The sequence below is a fragment of the Rhincodon typus genome, chromosome 9 (assembly GCF_021869965.1).
Source record: "Rhincodon typus isolate 14 chromosome 9, sRhiTyp1.1, whole genome shotgun sequence".
Taxonomy (NCBI): domain Eukaryota; kingdom Metazoa; phylum Chordata; class Chondrichthyes; order Orectolobiformes; family Rhincodontidae; genus Rhincodon; species Rhincodon typus.
The window spans coordinates 84,379,711-84,394,730 of NC_063340.1; the positions used below are offsets into that span (position 1 = coordinate 84,379,711).

Consider the following 15,020-nt stretch of genomic DNA (forward strand, 5'->3'; position numbering starts at 1 on the left):
ATCCCCGCCTCTTTGACCTGTCTGTCTCCTCTCCACCTATCTTCTCCTTTATCCATCTTTTATCCACCTCCCCCGCTCTCCCTATTTATTTCAGAACCCCCTGCCCCATTTCTGAAGGGTCTAGACCTGAAAAGTCAGCTTTCCTGCTCGGCCTGCTGCATTCATCCAGCTCTACGCCTTGTTATCCATGGTTATGACGTACATGTGAATACAATACTGATAAATTCCACAAAGATAAATGGAATGTAACAATGAAGGATTGCAAACATCAGTGGAACCATAGGCAAGCAAGTAACAATGCCTTCAGAAACTGAAAGACCAGGTGAAGAAAGAAAAAAAGTAACACCAGAAAGATCCATTTCAGGTCCCTGAATACCTACCTCAAGGCAGACAAAATCTGTGTGCACCATCTCTTCCAAGCCTAAATAGAAATGAAGAAATATTTTTCATACTATATTCCACATGCGAATATAACTGTTTAAAGAATATGGTTTATATTTACAGTCACTGCACTCCTACATCATGGAATTAATAATTCATTTTAACTCAGCTAAATTATTGGAAGGTAGCTCCAGATGCAGGCTGCTGACACTCATGTTTACTCGTGCACTGCAATGCTGATTTCATTGACAATTATTTTTGAAGAATTTGGTCACTCAATCAGCAAGAACTGTGGGTCTTTCCTTTCCATTAGAGGGGTGCAGTATTGTACCTTAGTTAGCATCCATATTCCTCTAACTTGTGTGGCTGAAGGTTGTCTTGCACCTGATTATGAGCTTAACCTCACCCTATCTCAGTTCTTTTCCCAAAAGAGTTTAATTGGACTCAATGTTAACTTTGTTTGTCCCTTCAGATATTGACAGACTTGTTGAGTTTGGCCAGCACTTTCCATTTTTATTTCACATTGCTTCAGCAGAGATCACTACTAATGTGAATAAGATAGAAATTCTTGAATAGTTTACTGTCACGATGGTTGTTCCTTTGATTATTAGGAACTCTATTTGGACTCGAGGCCTGTGATCAGCAGTGCTCCACAGGACTGGTACTGGGTCCACTTTTGTCTGTCATTTATATAAATGATTTGGATGAGAATTTAGGAGGCATGGTTAGTAAGTCTGCAGATGACTCCAAAATTGGTGGTATTGTGGATAGTGAAGAAGGTTATCTAAGATTACAAGGAGATATTGACCAATTGGGTCAATGGGCTGAGGAGTGGCAGATGGAGTTTAATTTGGATAAATGCGAGGTATTGCATTTTGGGAAAACAAACAAGGCCAGGATTTATCCAATTAATGGCAGGGCCCTGGAAAGTGTGTTGTAGAACTGAGAAACCTAGGTGTTCAGGTACATAGTTCTTTGAAATTTGTATCACATGTAAACAGGGTGGTTAAGAGGGTGTTTAGCATGCTTGCCTTCACTGCTCAGACCTTTGACTATAGGACGTCATGTTGTGGATGTTAGTGAGGCTTCTTCTGGAGTACTGTGTACAGTTCTGGTTGCCCTGGTACAGGAAGGACATTATTAAATTGGAGAGGGTTCAGAAACGATTTACCAGGATGTTGCTAGGAATGGAAGATTCTAGTTATAAAGATAGGCTGGGACTTCTTTCACTTGAGCATATGAAGTTGAGGGGTGACCTTGTAGAGGTTTATAAAATCATGAGGGACACAGATAAGGTGAATAGTGGGGGTCTGTTCCCTAAGGTGTCAGAGTTCAAAACTAGGGGGCAAACTTTTAAGGTTAGAGGAGAAAACTTTAAAAAGAACATGAGCAGCACCTTTTTTTTCTTAAAAACACAGAATGGTTTGTATGTGGAACGAACTGCCAGAGGAAGTGGTGGATGCAGGTACAGTCCCAACATTTAAAAGACATTTGGATAAGTATGTGAATAGGAAAGGTTTAGAGGGATATGGGCCAGACGCAGGCAAGCAGGTCTAGTATGGTTCAGGAACATGTTCAGCGTGGATTAGTTGGACTGAAGGGTCTGTTTCCATGCCATATGACTCTAAAAGCTAACTTCACAATGCAGACAGTAGACAGGATAATAATTTTGAAGAGAGATTATTTTATTGTGAATATTCCATACATACTAGGACCAAAACCCAGCCTTAATGACACATACACAGCTACTGGGGCCATGGCCTAGTGGTATTATCACTAGGCTATTAATCCAGAGACACGGCTAATGTTCTGGGTACCTGGTTTCAAATTCTGCTATGGCAAATGATAGAATTTGAATTCAACAAAAATCTGGGATTAAGAGTCTAATGATGACCATGAAACCGTTGCTAATTGTCAACTGGTTCACTAATGTTCTTTAAGGAAGGAAATCTGCCATCCTTACCCAGTCTGGCCTACATGTGACTCCAGACTGACAGCAACGTGGTTGACCCTCAACTGGGTAATTAGGGATGGGCAATACATACTGGCCTGGCCAGCAATGCCTACGTAAATCAATAAAAGAAAACAGCCAGAAATTCACAGAGAAAAAACATATTGGGGTCAAAGACACCTGCTCATTATGCTAAGTCTACTAGGAGTGAAACATCCCAATTCTCCATCTTCACTTCACTACTTTCTGTATCTACAAGTTTGCTTGAAATTGAAACATACTTCACGTTTCATAATGAATGCAGGCAATACTCTCCAATAAACTCAAAGCTATGGCTTTTTTGTGGTCCTTCTACATCTGATTGAGGTTTTGGGTTCATGCCCCCTCTACAACAACGCTACTGAACAGAGTTCCAACCTCAAACTAGCTTGATACACCATTGCACTTACTTCTATCCAAAACCACTGGAGTTGCGACCTTCTCTATTTCAGCTAGACAGGTCTTCTGTCAAAGAAATGATATGTCCACATAAATTGGATTCTCACTTTGGAAACAACTTAAGCCATGGTCTGCTGGAAATTCAAATATCCAATATACCAGCAAATCAAAATTATTTGGAGTGCTTTCCTTCTCCATTCCTATATCTTATTTCCTGGTGTGTCCACCTTGGAAAGGCAAACTTTGCACAAAATGACCTGGCTAAGATACTAATAGTACCTTCAAAGTGCACCCAAATGAATACCAGCATATGAACAGAGTGGAAGGTGGAGAGGTGCATACTTTCCATCTCGTACTAAGTTGCGTTTAGCCACATTTTGGGAGTAATTAAGCACATGTACACCTCAAATAAGAGTACCTTCAGACATCAACTCTGCACGTTGTCCAGATGGCCAAAAGCACCACCGAATCTTCCAAAAGTAGCTCATGAATATGCCCTGCAAAGTAGCAAAAATACTGCCAAGCCACCCCAAATGTTTGTAAACTAATCTGCAACCAACCTTTTCATTCATAGTTTTGTGGTTTTTCTTGGTTTTCTTCAAAAACTGTTTTAAGCTTCCTGATGACATGTATTCTGTTATAAATATAACCTGCAGGAACATAAACATACATGAATAACCCTTTCAGCGACTCCAAATATATTTAGCAAATGTGCGAACAAAACTTAATTCCCATCATTTAGCTTTTGTCCTCCAAATCTGAGACAATAAAACTCTTTTCTCTGCAATATATGCAAATTAAGCTGGCTTAAATTTTCCTTAATATTTCATGGTCTGAGTACTTTTCTATTAGATTCTTAAATTTTTTTTTAAACATGAACCATAATGTATCATGTTTGAAAGTGTTAAACGTTTCTTTATCACAGAAAATATTTGCACACCAAGGACAAAAATGAATTCAGACAAAGATTGTTCAGTCACAAGATCATTTAACAATTTTAAAATTTCATAGTAGATACTGGAAAGCAATTGTTAGGTAAAGTAACAGGAACACTAATGAGCATCAAGAGAGCTTACCCTAGCTTTATTTTCTTTCACATCTGCCCAATACTTGTGAAATTTCACAATGTTCAGGTGCTCCAGCTGGATGAGATTGTCAAAGACAGCCTTAACCTTATCCTATGGAACAAAAGCACACTCATCAGAATGGTGATGAATTTGATTCTTTTTACCTTTACCACATTTTCCAGAATTGAAAAGGAGAGTGGAAAGGAAAGGTCTAGTTGAAACTGCTTGGGCATCCCATTTAAAAATCATTCAATGCCTGGAGACTAAAATTTTTTAAAGAATTAAAAATTCTTGCAATCATCTTATCACCATACTTAACTTCAAAAACTGCCATCACACCATCCTCATTACCCACAAGGTTTAGGACACTGACTTCCCGTGGATAACAATAAACCGGACAACAATAAATGCAGATATCACTCCTCCATACTGTGAAGGACCACATAAATCGATTGACCAAGGTAAACCATAGTAGGTAATAGGAAAGAGAGAGACAGAGAGATGTCGTCTGTGACCAACTTCTTGAGTATGAGGATCCACGAGTAGCATATCAGTGGATAATGAGGACTGAATGTATTAGAGTTAACAAAGGCAGGAATAATCACTATAATATTTTTGAGTTTTATCTTTACCTCTTGCAGTTTAAAATTTTTTCTTTCCGAAAACTGGACTTCATTCCACACAACTTCCACTCCCTCCTCTGTGTCCATTGCCAGGTATGCGCTGTCAATCCCAGGAACATTGCGTTGATTCACCTACAATTAAAAAAGGATATTAAATTAAAATCAATGTAATTTGTTTTGCAAAGCTTTATAAGTTCGGTATTACACTTGAATCAATTAGTGAAACTCTGAACTCAGATGCAGCTAAGAGTTTCAACCCAAATTAAGACTCGAATGCAGAATCTCGACACATCAGTTTTGAGGGTCCTGCGTAACTTTTTAATGCCCTTCAGATGAGGCTTCAAAAATGAGTGCCTAATTTGCCTAGATAGTTCAGTACAGTTTAACCTAATCCTCGGTACACAAACATCTCTGTGAAATTTCAAGGAGTAGCAGCATAGGGCATATTTTTCCTTTGAATTTTTTCAACACAGATATAGAAGAATGAGTTCTCAATTTTTGTTGAATATTTTCATTTCTTTTCTGAGCAAAGAAATAATCTCAGGATCTGGCAGAAAAGAAATGCACCAATGGTGATCATTGGTTGAAAAAAAAGTTTCCTCAATATACTGTTAATTTCTTCAAAAATCTCCAAAATATATCAGTGAACTTTTCTCTTGCATTGTTGTAATGAGCTTTAAACGATGGTTACTTGGTGTCAAGGTAAAATGACCTGTTCTTAAGCAAGCATGTTAGCTTAATTGCCACAGATTAAAGGGGATCCAGTGTGCTGGGCAAGTGGTGTAAAGTGTTCACACTTGGAGATTCTGACAGGAGCTAGACTGACAGTCTAAGGAACCCGAATAAAATGCCAAGAATGTCAGGTTGTAAGCCGTTGTGCACAAAATTGTCCATTTACTTCCAAGCTGAGAAACAGTTTCTAAGATAGCTGATCACCATTTCTACCTGAATACAGGTGTTTTGTAATTCACACCACCAGGAAGATGGGTATTGAAGTGAAGGGTCTTGAAGAGAAGGGCAGCATAGTGGCTCAGTGGGGGTCAGCATTGTTGCCTTATAATGCCAGTGACTTGAGTTTGATTCCACCCTTGGGCGACTGTGGGTGGCATTTGCACATTCTCCCCATGTCTGTGTGGGATTCCTTCAGGTGTTCCTGGTTTCCTCCCACAGTCCAAAGATGTGCAATTTAGGTGGATTGGCCATAGTGTCTACAGATGCGCTGACTAAGTGGACTATCCATGAGAAATGCAGGGCTACAGGGATAGGGTAGGGAGTTGGATCTGGGTGGGATGCTCTTTGGAGGGTTGGTGTAGTCTCAATGGGCCAAATGGCCTGCTTCCACACTGTAGGGATTCTCTGATTCTATATTCCTGAAACACTCAAATAAGTTAATCTCAGGATTTGGAACAGAAAACAAAAGAGCAGCTACAGGCAGCAAGACAGTATAAAAGAGGGGAAGAGGAGAGACAAGTGATGTCAGAGGGGAATCAAGTTTAACCAACAGGTTTAAGGGTAATTAACTACCTTTAACAGAAATTATTTATGATATAAGAATGACCTAACTTCCATTATTGCAGTATAAACTGGTAAAACAAAGCCTCTAACCCAAGGTCAATCAGAAATGCAATGACAATTCTTTGTGCAGTGATAATCTTATGGGTGCATGCATATTTAATAGCAAACAAATTATGCGCTTCATTATTTGTGTAAGAAGCCATTAATGAAGAAGAATCTTCATGTAGCAATGCTTTTTCCCAACTTGCAATTAACCTCACATGCCTCCTGTGACTTGCATTTTCAAATATTGCTGCAGAGTCCACAGACAATATTAGTGCATGGGTGTACAGTCAATTATGTCAAAAATAGATGGTTACAATAATAACAGGACAAAATTATCTCCACTGAATTTCATTATAGCAACTTCAGAGAACTATGCAAAAGTTCCTTTGGGGAAAGTTTTAGGCTTACAAGGTCTGCACAAATTACTGTGATATTACACTATGTAGTTAAATTGAAATCAACCTTTTATGACCAAGTGCTTAGCCAGTGGGCATTGATTAAAAGCATCACTTTCCATCAATAAGTTTATCCTGTTAGCACAGAGCAAAAAATAATTGAATTTCAAAAATTAAACATTCTTACCGAAAACAGTTCTTTTAAAATAAAGTTGATATACATTGAATTAGATAAAAATTAATCCGGTTGTCTGGATGTTAGAGTTTTGGATCAGCTGCATTTTTTGCCACCACAAAATTCTGTTCCCTTGATAGTGTCTCCACAGCCCTCCCCAGCCATGGTCTCAAGCTGAACTGTACATTAACATAGAAACATAGAAAATAGGAAAAAGAGGCGGCTAATCAGTCCTTGAAGCCTGCTCTGCCATTCAATATGATCACGGCTGATGAACCAGCTCAATGTCCTGTTGCCGCTTTTGCCCCCATACTCTTTGATCCCTTTAACCATAATAAAAAAATCTAATTCCTTGGGTGGAGAAATTTCTCATCTCAGTCCTCAGTGCTCTATCCCATATCCTTAGACTGTGACCCCTGGTTTTGGACTCCCTCGTCATCAGGAACACCCTCTTGTGTTTACCCTATCTAGTCCCATTAGATGTTCATAGATTTCTAGGAGATAGCCCTCGTTTTCCAAACTCCATCAGATGTAATTCTAACTGATCCAGTGATGACACCTCAAGAATCCATCTGGTAAACCTTTGTTGCACTCAAGAACAGGAGTAGGCAGTTCAACCCCTCAAGCTTGTTCTGCCATTCAATGAGATTATGGCTGATCTGTGGCCAAAGTCTATGATTCCTGCCTTTGGCCCATTACCCTTAGTACCTTTGCTTAACAAAATAATTATTTCAGATTTAAAATAAACATCTGATCCAGCATCCGCTGCCTTTTTGGAAGAGAGTTCCAAATATCAACCACCTATTGTGTGTAGACGTGCTTCCTAACATTTCTCCTGAATGGTCTGGCCCTAACTCTCAGACTATGTCCCCGAGTTCTAGAATTCCTCAATCAATGGAAATAGTTTACCATCCTTCCTTTCCTATTAACATCTTGAAAACATTAATCAGATGACGCCTTAAATTTCTAAATTGTAGAAAATTCCCCTTATAATCAGAAGATTCTTCCCCAGAAAAAAGGCACAAAACTAGCCTGGAACCAATTATCTTCAGCAGAACTGCCAACTTCCATCTTTGTGAAACTCCCTGTATTTGCTCCTTCCTCAGCCCTCAAACCTTTAACCAAACCTTCATCACCTCCAGTTGATTATTTCAATGTTCTCATGCCCAGCCTCTCATTGTCTATCTGTGTAAAATCAGCTCAGCTAAAATTCTGCTACTCACATCTTAAGTCCTGCTGCTTCATCACCTTTTGCTGACCTATAACCCATTCCTTGCTCTTCTCCAACACAATTTAAAATTTTTGCCTTCAGCATGAAGTCTCTTTAGAGGATCACTCCTCATTTCCAACGCTGATTCTACAGACCTGCCCCAAAGCCTTCAGTCAAGTCCTAGATACTGTTAGCAACACCTTCAGCTCAATACTGGAGAAGATTCCCCATAAACTATTCTGTCTAAAGGTTTCTGTAAATTAAGCAAGAAGAGATTTGCATAAGGTAGTTCGGACTTGACCAAATACCACAAGAGTTGGCTAACAAAATTAAAGTTCGTGAAATAGATCAAACGTTAGTTTGGGTAGAAAAAAATGACTTAAAGATAGTAAACAGCACGGTCTGGTAAATGGCTTTTTTTCAGACTGGAAGACACTGGTATTTCAGAAGGGTCTCTTCTCGGACACACATATATATTCTTCTTTATATTTATTTACATATAAAATTACATCCCTTGGTTATTGGTATACAGAACAGAATTTCAGATGATAACCAACTTGGAGGAGTGACAACCAATAAGGATGCTGTGAATCGATTGTAACTAGACAGATAGGTGGTAGAGAGTGGTGCGGGGTGGGGGGGGTAAGGTAATAAAGACCAAAGGACAGCTCTAAAAAGTTCGTCAATGAGGTCATATTGATCTGGGGATTCATGTGTATGAATCTTACAGTCATAGAGTCACAGTCATACAGCACTATCCATGTTCTTGTCCAAATGTCTTTTAAATATTGTAAATGTACTCTCCTCTTCCACTTCATTCCATGAGCGCACCACCCTTCATATGAAAAGGTTGTCCTTCAGGTCCCTTTCAAATCTTTCTCCTTTCACCATAAACCTATGCCCTCTAGTTTTTGACTTCCGTACCTTGGGGATAAAGACCATGGCTATTTACCTTATCTATGTGCCTCATGATTTTATAAACCTCTGTAAGGCCACCCCTCAGACTCCGATCAGACAGCCTACAATCCAGCCTCTCCTTATAACTCAAATCGTCCGGTCTCAGTAACATCCTTGTAAATCTTGTTCTAGCAGGGCAACCAGAGTTATATGCAGTACTCTAAATGTTGCCTTACCAACGTCTTGTACAGCAATAACACGATGCCCAAAACCCTATATTAAATGCTCCGACCAACGAAGGCAAGTGTGCCAAATGCCTTCTTCCTGTAATGCCACTTTCAACGAACTATGTACTTGCACACTGAGGTCTCTCTGTTCAACAACTTTTATTGAATGTGACAGGACAAAGAGTAAGCAAAGTGAGTGGGATCTTGGGCTTTCCAAAAAAGGATCTAGGAATACAAAAGCAGGAATTCATACTGAACCTTTAAAAAGCCCCAGGTGAACCACAACGATAATTCTACAGTGAGCTCTGGTCACAACACTTCAGAAATGAAGGAAGCAAGGGTTTTAAGTGATTGATTGATTGATTGAGATTTATTGTCCCATGTACCCAAGTACAGTGATTAGCTTTGTTTGTGAGCAGTACAGGCAGACCATAGTAAGCAAGGACATACAGATTATAGGGTGAAAAAAACTTGCAAAGAATGAGACATACAGGTTACACTGCACAGAAAGTGAATGATGCAAGAACAACATTAACAAGATCAACATTATTTGAAGTTAGAGAGTCCATTCAGTCTAATAATGGTAGGGAAGAAGCTGTTTTTGAGCCTGCTGGTACGTGTTCAAGTTTCTGTATCTTATGCCTGTCAGAAGAGGTTGTAGGAAAGCATAAATCGGGGTGGGATGGGTCTTTGATGATGTTGGCAGCATTTCCATGGCAACGAGGGGTCTAAATAGAGTCCACGGATAGGAGGTTGGTTTCCGTGACGGTCTGGGCTGTACACACAACCTTCTGTAGTTTCTTATGGTCCTGGACAAAGCAGTGGTCGTACCACGCTCTTATGTATTCGGACAGTACTCTCTGGTGCATCTGTAAAAGTTAGTGAGGATCCTTATGGACGAAGCGGTGGCACTGTTGTGCCTTCTTGACCGTTGCAGCCAAGTGGCAAGTCGAGGACAGGTTGTCAGTTATCATCACTCCTCGGAACTTGACGCTCTCAACCTCCATGTCTTTGGTGCAGATTATTTTTTGGGGTGGGTGGGGGGAGGTGGTGCATGTCCAATTCTTTAGTTTTGCAACCAACGAGAGAGGGGTTATCATTTCACCACATCACCAAATCGTGTATCTCCTTTCTGTATTCTGACTCATCATTGTTTGATATCCATCCTACCATGGTGGGTCAGCAAACTTGTATGTGGTGTTTGTTTAGTATTGGGCTACACAGTCATGGGTGTACAAGGAGTACAGTAGGAGGCTGAGAACGCATCCTTGGGGGGCTCCAGTGTTGAGTGTTATCGCGGAGGAAGTGCAGTTGGCTGTCTTCACTGATTGTGAGCTATAGACCAGAGGACGGAGCAGAGACCTAGGTTTCAGAGGTTTGAGATCAGTCTGGAGAGGATAATGGTGTTGAAGGTGGAGCTGTAGTCGATGAGCAGGAGTCTGCTTTTGTCCAGATGTTCCAGGGATTAGTGCAGAGCTAGGGAAATGGCATCCACTATGGACCTGTTAAGTCAGTAGACAAATTGCAGGGGACCAAGGCAAACTGGGAGACTAGAGCTGGTGTGGGCCATAACCAGCCTCTCAAAGCATTTCATGATTATTGAAGTCAGAGGCACCGGGCGGTAGTCATTAAGACACGTTGAAAGTGCTTTCTTAGGTACTGGGATGATGGTGGTGTTCTTGAAGCAGGTGAGGATTTTGGCTTGTAGGAGGGCGAGGTTGAAGATATCAGTGAATATCTCTGCCAGTATAGAGTGCATAGGAATGGATGGGTGTTTAGGGATTTTACCATACAAGGAAAGAGGGATTTTAACAAGGAAACGCTGGAGCAGCTGGGGTTGGAGACAAGATCACCAAGCGGTGACTTGATACATCACCTTGAATTATATAAGGGTATGACAGGTTTAACTGAAAAAACAGCTGCCCCCATTATCCGATGATACAAGAATGTGGGTGCACAGATTTCAGGCTTTGGGTAACAGTCAGGCAGAAGTGAGAAGTTAAACGTTATTCACACATTTGAGTGGTAATGATTTAGAATTTGTTGCCTACCAGGATGTTGGAAACATGATAATCAATTTCAAAAGTGTATCTGGACAGGCATTAGAACAAAATAAACATGCAGGCTACAAGGTTTTTACAGGAAAATGGGACTGAATGGCTCTTTTTTCCCCATGTGCCTGTCTCATACTCCCTGAATCCACAAAGAAAAACAATACTTCCACATTTAAATAGCAAATGGCTACAAAAGAAAACGGCACAGTCTCCAAACCAGGTTAGTCAAATCACAGGAAAATTAAGAGATTAAGAGGTTTCACATCACTAACATAGAACTCCAGTATCCACCAATATTCTTCCCAAAACCAAATTACAGTAACTGATCATAATTTTTTTAATTGCAGTTTGTGGTATGTTTGCTCTGTGAAAACAACACTGCCTTCTTGACAGCGGTCACGCTTCCAAGCAATGTATGAACTGTCATGAAAATTTGCAAATATTTTACATTGTAACATAAAAGCAAGTTATTTTTTTCCCCCACATGGTAGATGCGCAAACTAAGTAATTGAGTGATTGGATACTTTCACATTCACAATGAGCAATCAAATGCAATTTTGTTTGGGGTGGCAGACCAGAAGACAAAAAAAAGTGTTAGGGAAAAATATTGGGAATCTACATCTTTATTGGTAAAGACTTGCTAGGTCATTTCAGATGGCAGTTAAGAGTCGACCACATTGCTGCGGATCTGGCATCACATGTGGGCCAGCCTAGGTAAACACAACAATTTCCTTCCCCAAAAGGATATTATAGCACCAGATGGGTTTTTCCAACAATTGACAATGGTTTCATGGTCATCACTAGACTCTTAATTCCAGATTATTATTTCTTTTTTTATTGAATTCAAATTCAAGCCAGGCCACCAGAACATTACTGGGGCCCCTAGATTCATAGTCTAGCAATAATACCGCTAGGCTGCTGTCTTCCCATTTTTGCTTCTAATTCCATATTTCATCTATTCTGCTAACCATTGATTCCCTTACCAAACAAGAATATGTGACTCAAAAATAATCAACAACCCCAATTCCAATGCATTCTATGGCAGAATTCCAAAGCAGTCACAACTCCAAACATTTTCAACTCTGTCCTAAAAGGGTAACCCCCTTTTAAACAGCGTTCTGCAGTTCTGGAGGAAGAGGAAACATCACTTTTTAATGTCAATCTTGTCAAGACCATTCAGGTCAATAAAATCACCCTTCACTCTTCTAAACAAATATTTTGCTGATGTCTTAATGTATGTCTCCAGTGGAGTCAGACATAAACAACTTCACATTTTCCCACATTATATACCACCTGCCAGATACTTTGGCTACTCGCTCAGCCAATGTGTCGTCATCTGTAACCTGTCTTCTTTACACATACTTTCTTACCTCTTTGCTTTAGTTACCATGTCTTTGTTCCTTTTATTTAAATCCTGGTCATAAATTGTGAAATGTTGAGGTAGCAGCATTGATGCCTACAGAGCTCTACTTGTCACATCCTGCCAATCAGACGAAGACCCATTTATGAAAGCTGCTTTAAGACCGTAAAGACTACAAGAAACAGGAACAGGAGAAGGCTGTTCAGCCCCTCAAGCCTGCTGTGGCATTCAATAGGATCATGGATGATCAGACTCCTCACATCCACTTTCATGCCCTTTCCGCATAACCCTCAATTCCCCTACTGCCAGATACTTCCTACTGTCCCTTCTGTGCCAACTAATCTTCCATCCTGCTAAAGTTACCCTATACAGTGAGCTTTTATGTTTCAACCACCTTTGATGTGACACCTCACCAAATGCCTTCTAGAAAATCAGGTACAGCACACCTACCTTCTCTCCTCTATCCACAGCACATTATTCCTTCAAAGAAATGTAATAAATTTGTTAAACATAATTTCCATCTCACAAAACCATATTGACATTTTCTGGTTAACTTGAGTTTCTAAGCAGCCTTCTATCACCTCTTTAAAAGATTGATCCTTACATCTTCCCCACAACAGACATCAAGCCAAGTAAGTAGCCTACAGTTTCCTGCCTTTCTCCCATCCTTCTTGCAGACAGAATATAAATTTGTCATCCAATCTGACAGAATTTTTACAAAATGTAGGCATTTTTGGAAAATTAAGTCTATGCATTTACGATCTCATTGGCTACTCTTAAGACTCTAAGAGGAAATCCAGCTGGACTCAGACTTATCAGTCCACAGCACCATCACATTGCTCAGTACACTTTCCCATTTGATTGTAATCTCAATGCTTCTCTCCTATCAATCATGGATTTATAGCTATTACTGGAATGGTTTAATATTCTCTATAGTAAAGACATAAACAAAATATTCATCTAGTTCACTTGTCATTTCCTATCATGTATTAACTCAGCATTCACTCCTTGGAGTATCACTCATTTTACCTTACTGTTCCTTTTTAAAAAGTCCTTTCAAAGTAATTACATAAATTCAACTGTTCTTACAGTTCTAGCTAGCTTCCACTCATTCTCTAAGGTTTTACTCCTGATTAACCATCGAGTCATTCTCTGCCATTCTTGATATCCTGTCCAATCATCTGACCACTGACATATCTCTGCTCAATTAAGTGCTTTTTCCTCAACTTTGATGTCCCTACCTTTACTTAACCACAAATGGGGGACTCTCCTTGTAGATCTTTTCTTTACGGCAGGAACGTACTCACTGAGTATTCTGATATATCCCCTCAAACGTTGCCATTGAGCCTCTACTGATTTATGCCCTAGCTTAGCATTCCAGTTTACTTCGGCTAGCTCATCTTTAATGCCGATTATAGTTGCTTTTATTCAGCTTTAAAAATGCCTTTAGATCAGATCATCTTCCTTTCAAACTCAATGAAATATTCAAATGTTAAGATCACTGCTACCAAGGGGTGCATTAACTCAAGTGTCATCAATTCCGACACACGACATAATACAAGAATAAAACAACCTGATCTCTGATGGACTCCAGAATGTGTTGCCTTCTCTCAAAAAACATTCTATAAACTCATCATCCAAGCTGTAACAGTCAAGCTGATTTTGCCAGTTTATGCATAGATTAAAGTCACACATGATTATTGCTGTGCTTTATTAGAATCATAGAAACACAAAATTTCTTGCATGCTCTGTCCTACACTAGGTGACCTATAAACCACTCCCACAAGCAATATTTTTCTCATTATTTCTCACCTCCATCAAAACCAATTCTACATCCCACTCTTAGTGGTTTCATATGTTAGCCTCCAGTTGATTTCCCATTCCACTGTACATTTCATTTTGGTGCCTTTCTAATGGATTTGCTATTTAACTATTGCCCTTTGTACAAGAAATCAAGCACTCATTACTCTCCACCCCGGAAGATCATAGATCACAGATCACAGTTCATGGAATGCCTACAGTGTGGAAACAGGCCCTTTGGCCCAACAAGTCCACACTGACCCTCAGAGCATCCCACCCAGACCCATCCCCCCATAACCCACCTAATCTACACATCCGTGAACACCATGGGGCAATTTAGCACAGCCAATCCACCTAGCCTGCACATTTTTGGATTGTGGGAGGAAACTGGAGCACCCGGAGGAAACCCAAGCAGACATGGGGAGAATGTGCAAACTCCACACAGACAGTCGCCCGAGGCTGGAATCGAACCTGGGTCCCTGGAGGTGTGAGGCGGCAGTGCTAACCACTGAGCGACTGGGCCACCCTACTGCTTTAACTGATTTAACTGCTTTATTCCAAAATAAAGAAGTTGCCTTTTGTTCAGATTAAATTATCTATATTCTGCAATTATCTCCCTAATCCAACCCAGATTTGAGTCGTGGCCAGCGCTAAATAGTTATGTGCTGCTCATCTAACAAATTTAGACAAAAGTAGCTCCATCTGAACCATGCATTTGTGTATTTCCGATGTGTGTGATTTCCAACAATTCTGCCCGTTTTTCAACTCATGACAGGGTTACAAGGCATAGCTCACATTGATCTTTTTCTTAGAGCAATTAACATGAAATTTAGAAATGGAGGAACTGTTCTCCTTTAAGTTATTTCCTCCGCTTCTGATGCC

At 40.0% G+C, this 15,020-nt stretch overlaps 1 protein-coding gene across 1 annotated transcript in view; it reads right to left on the reverse strand.

Moving 5' to 3' along the window:
- LOC109923022 (nuclear receptor-binding protein-like) overlaps positions 1 to 15,020 on the reverse strand; it is a 30,742-nt gene that overhangs the window by 1,433 nt on the left and 14,289 nt on the right. The window contains exons 2-5 of the mRNA XM_048601382.1: positions 4,470 to 4,592; positions 3,847 to 3,948; positions 3,331 to 3,420; positions 381 to 421 (exon numbers count right to left, since the gene is read on the reverse strand). Of these exons, the coding sequence (XP_048457339.1) occupies positions 381 to 421; positions 3,331 to 3,420; positions 3,847 to 3,948; positions 4,470 to 4,592 (356 nt within the window). The remainder of the gene's footprint in view (positions 1 to 380; positions 422 to 3,330; positions 3,421 to 3,846; positions 3,949 to 4,469; positions 4,593 to 15,020) is intronic.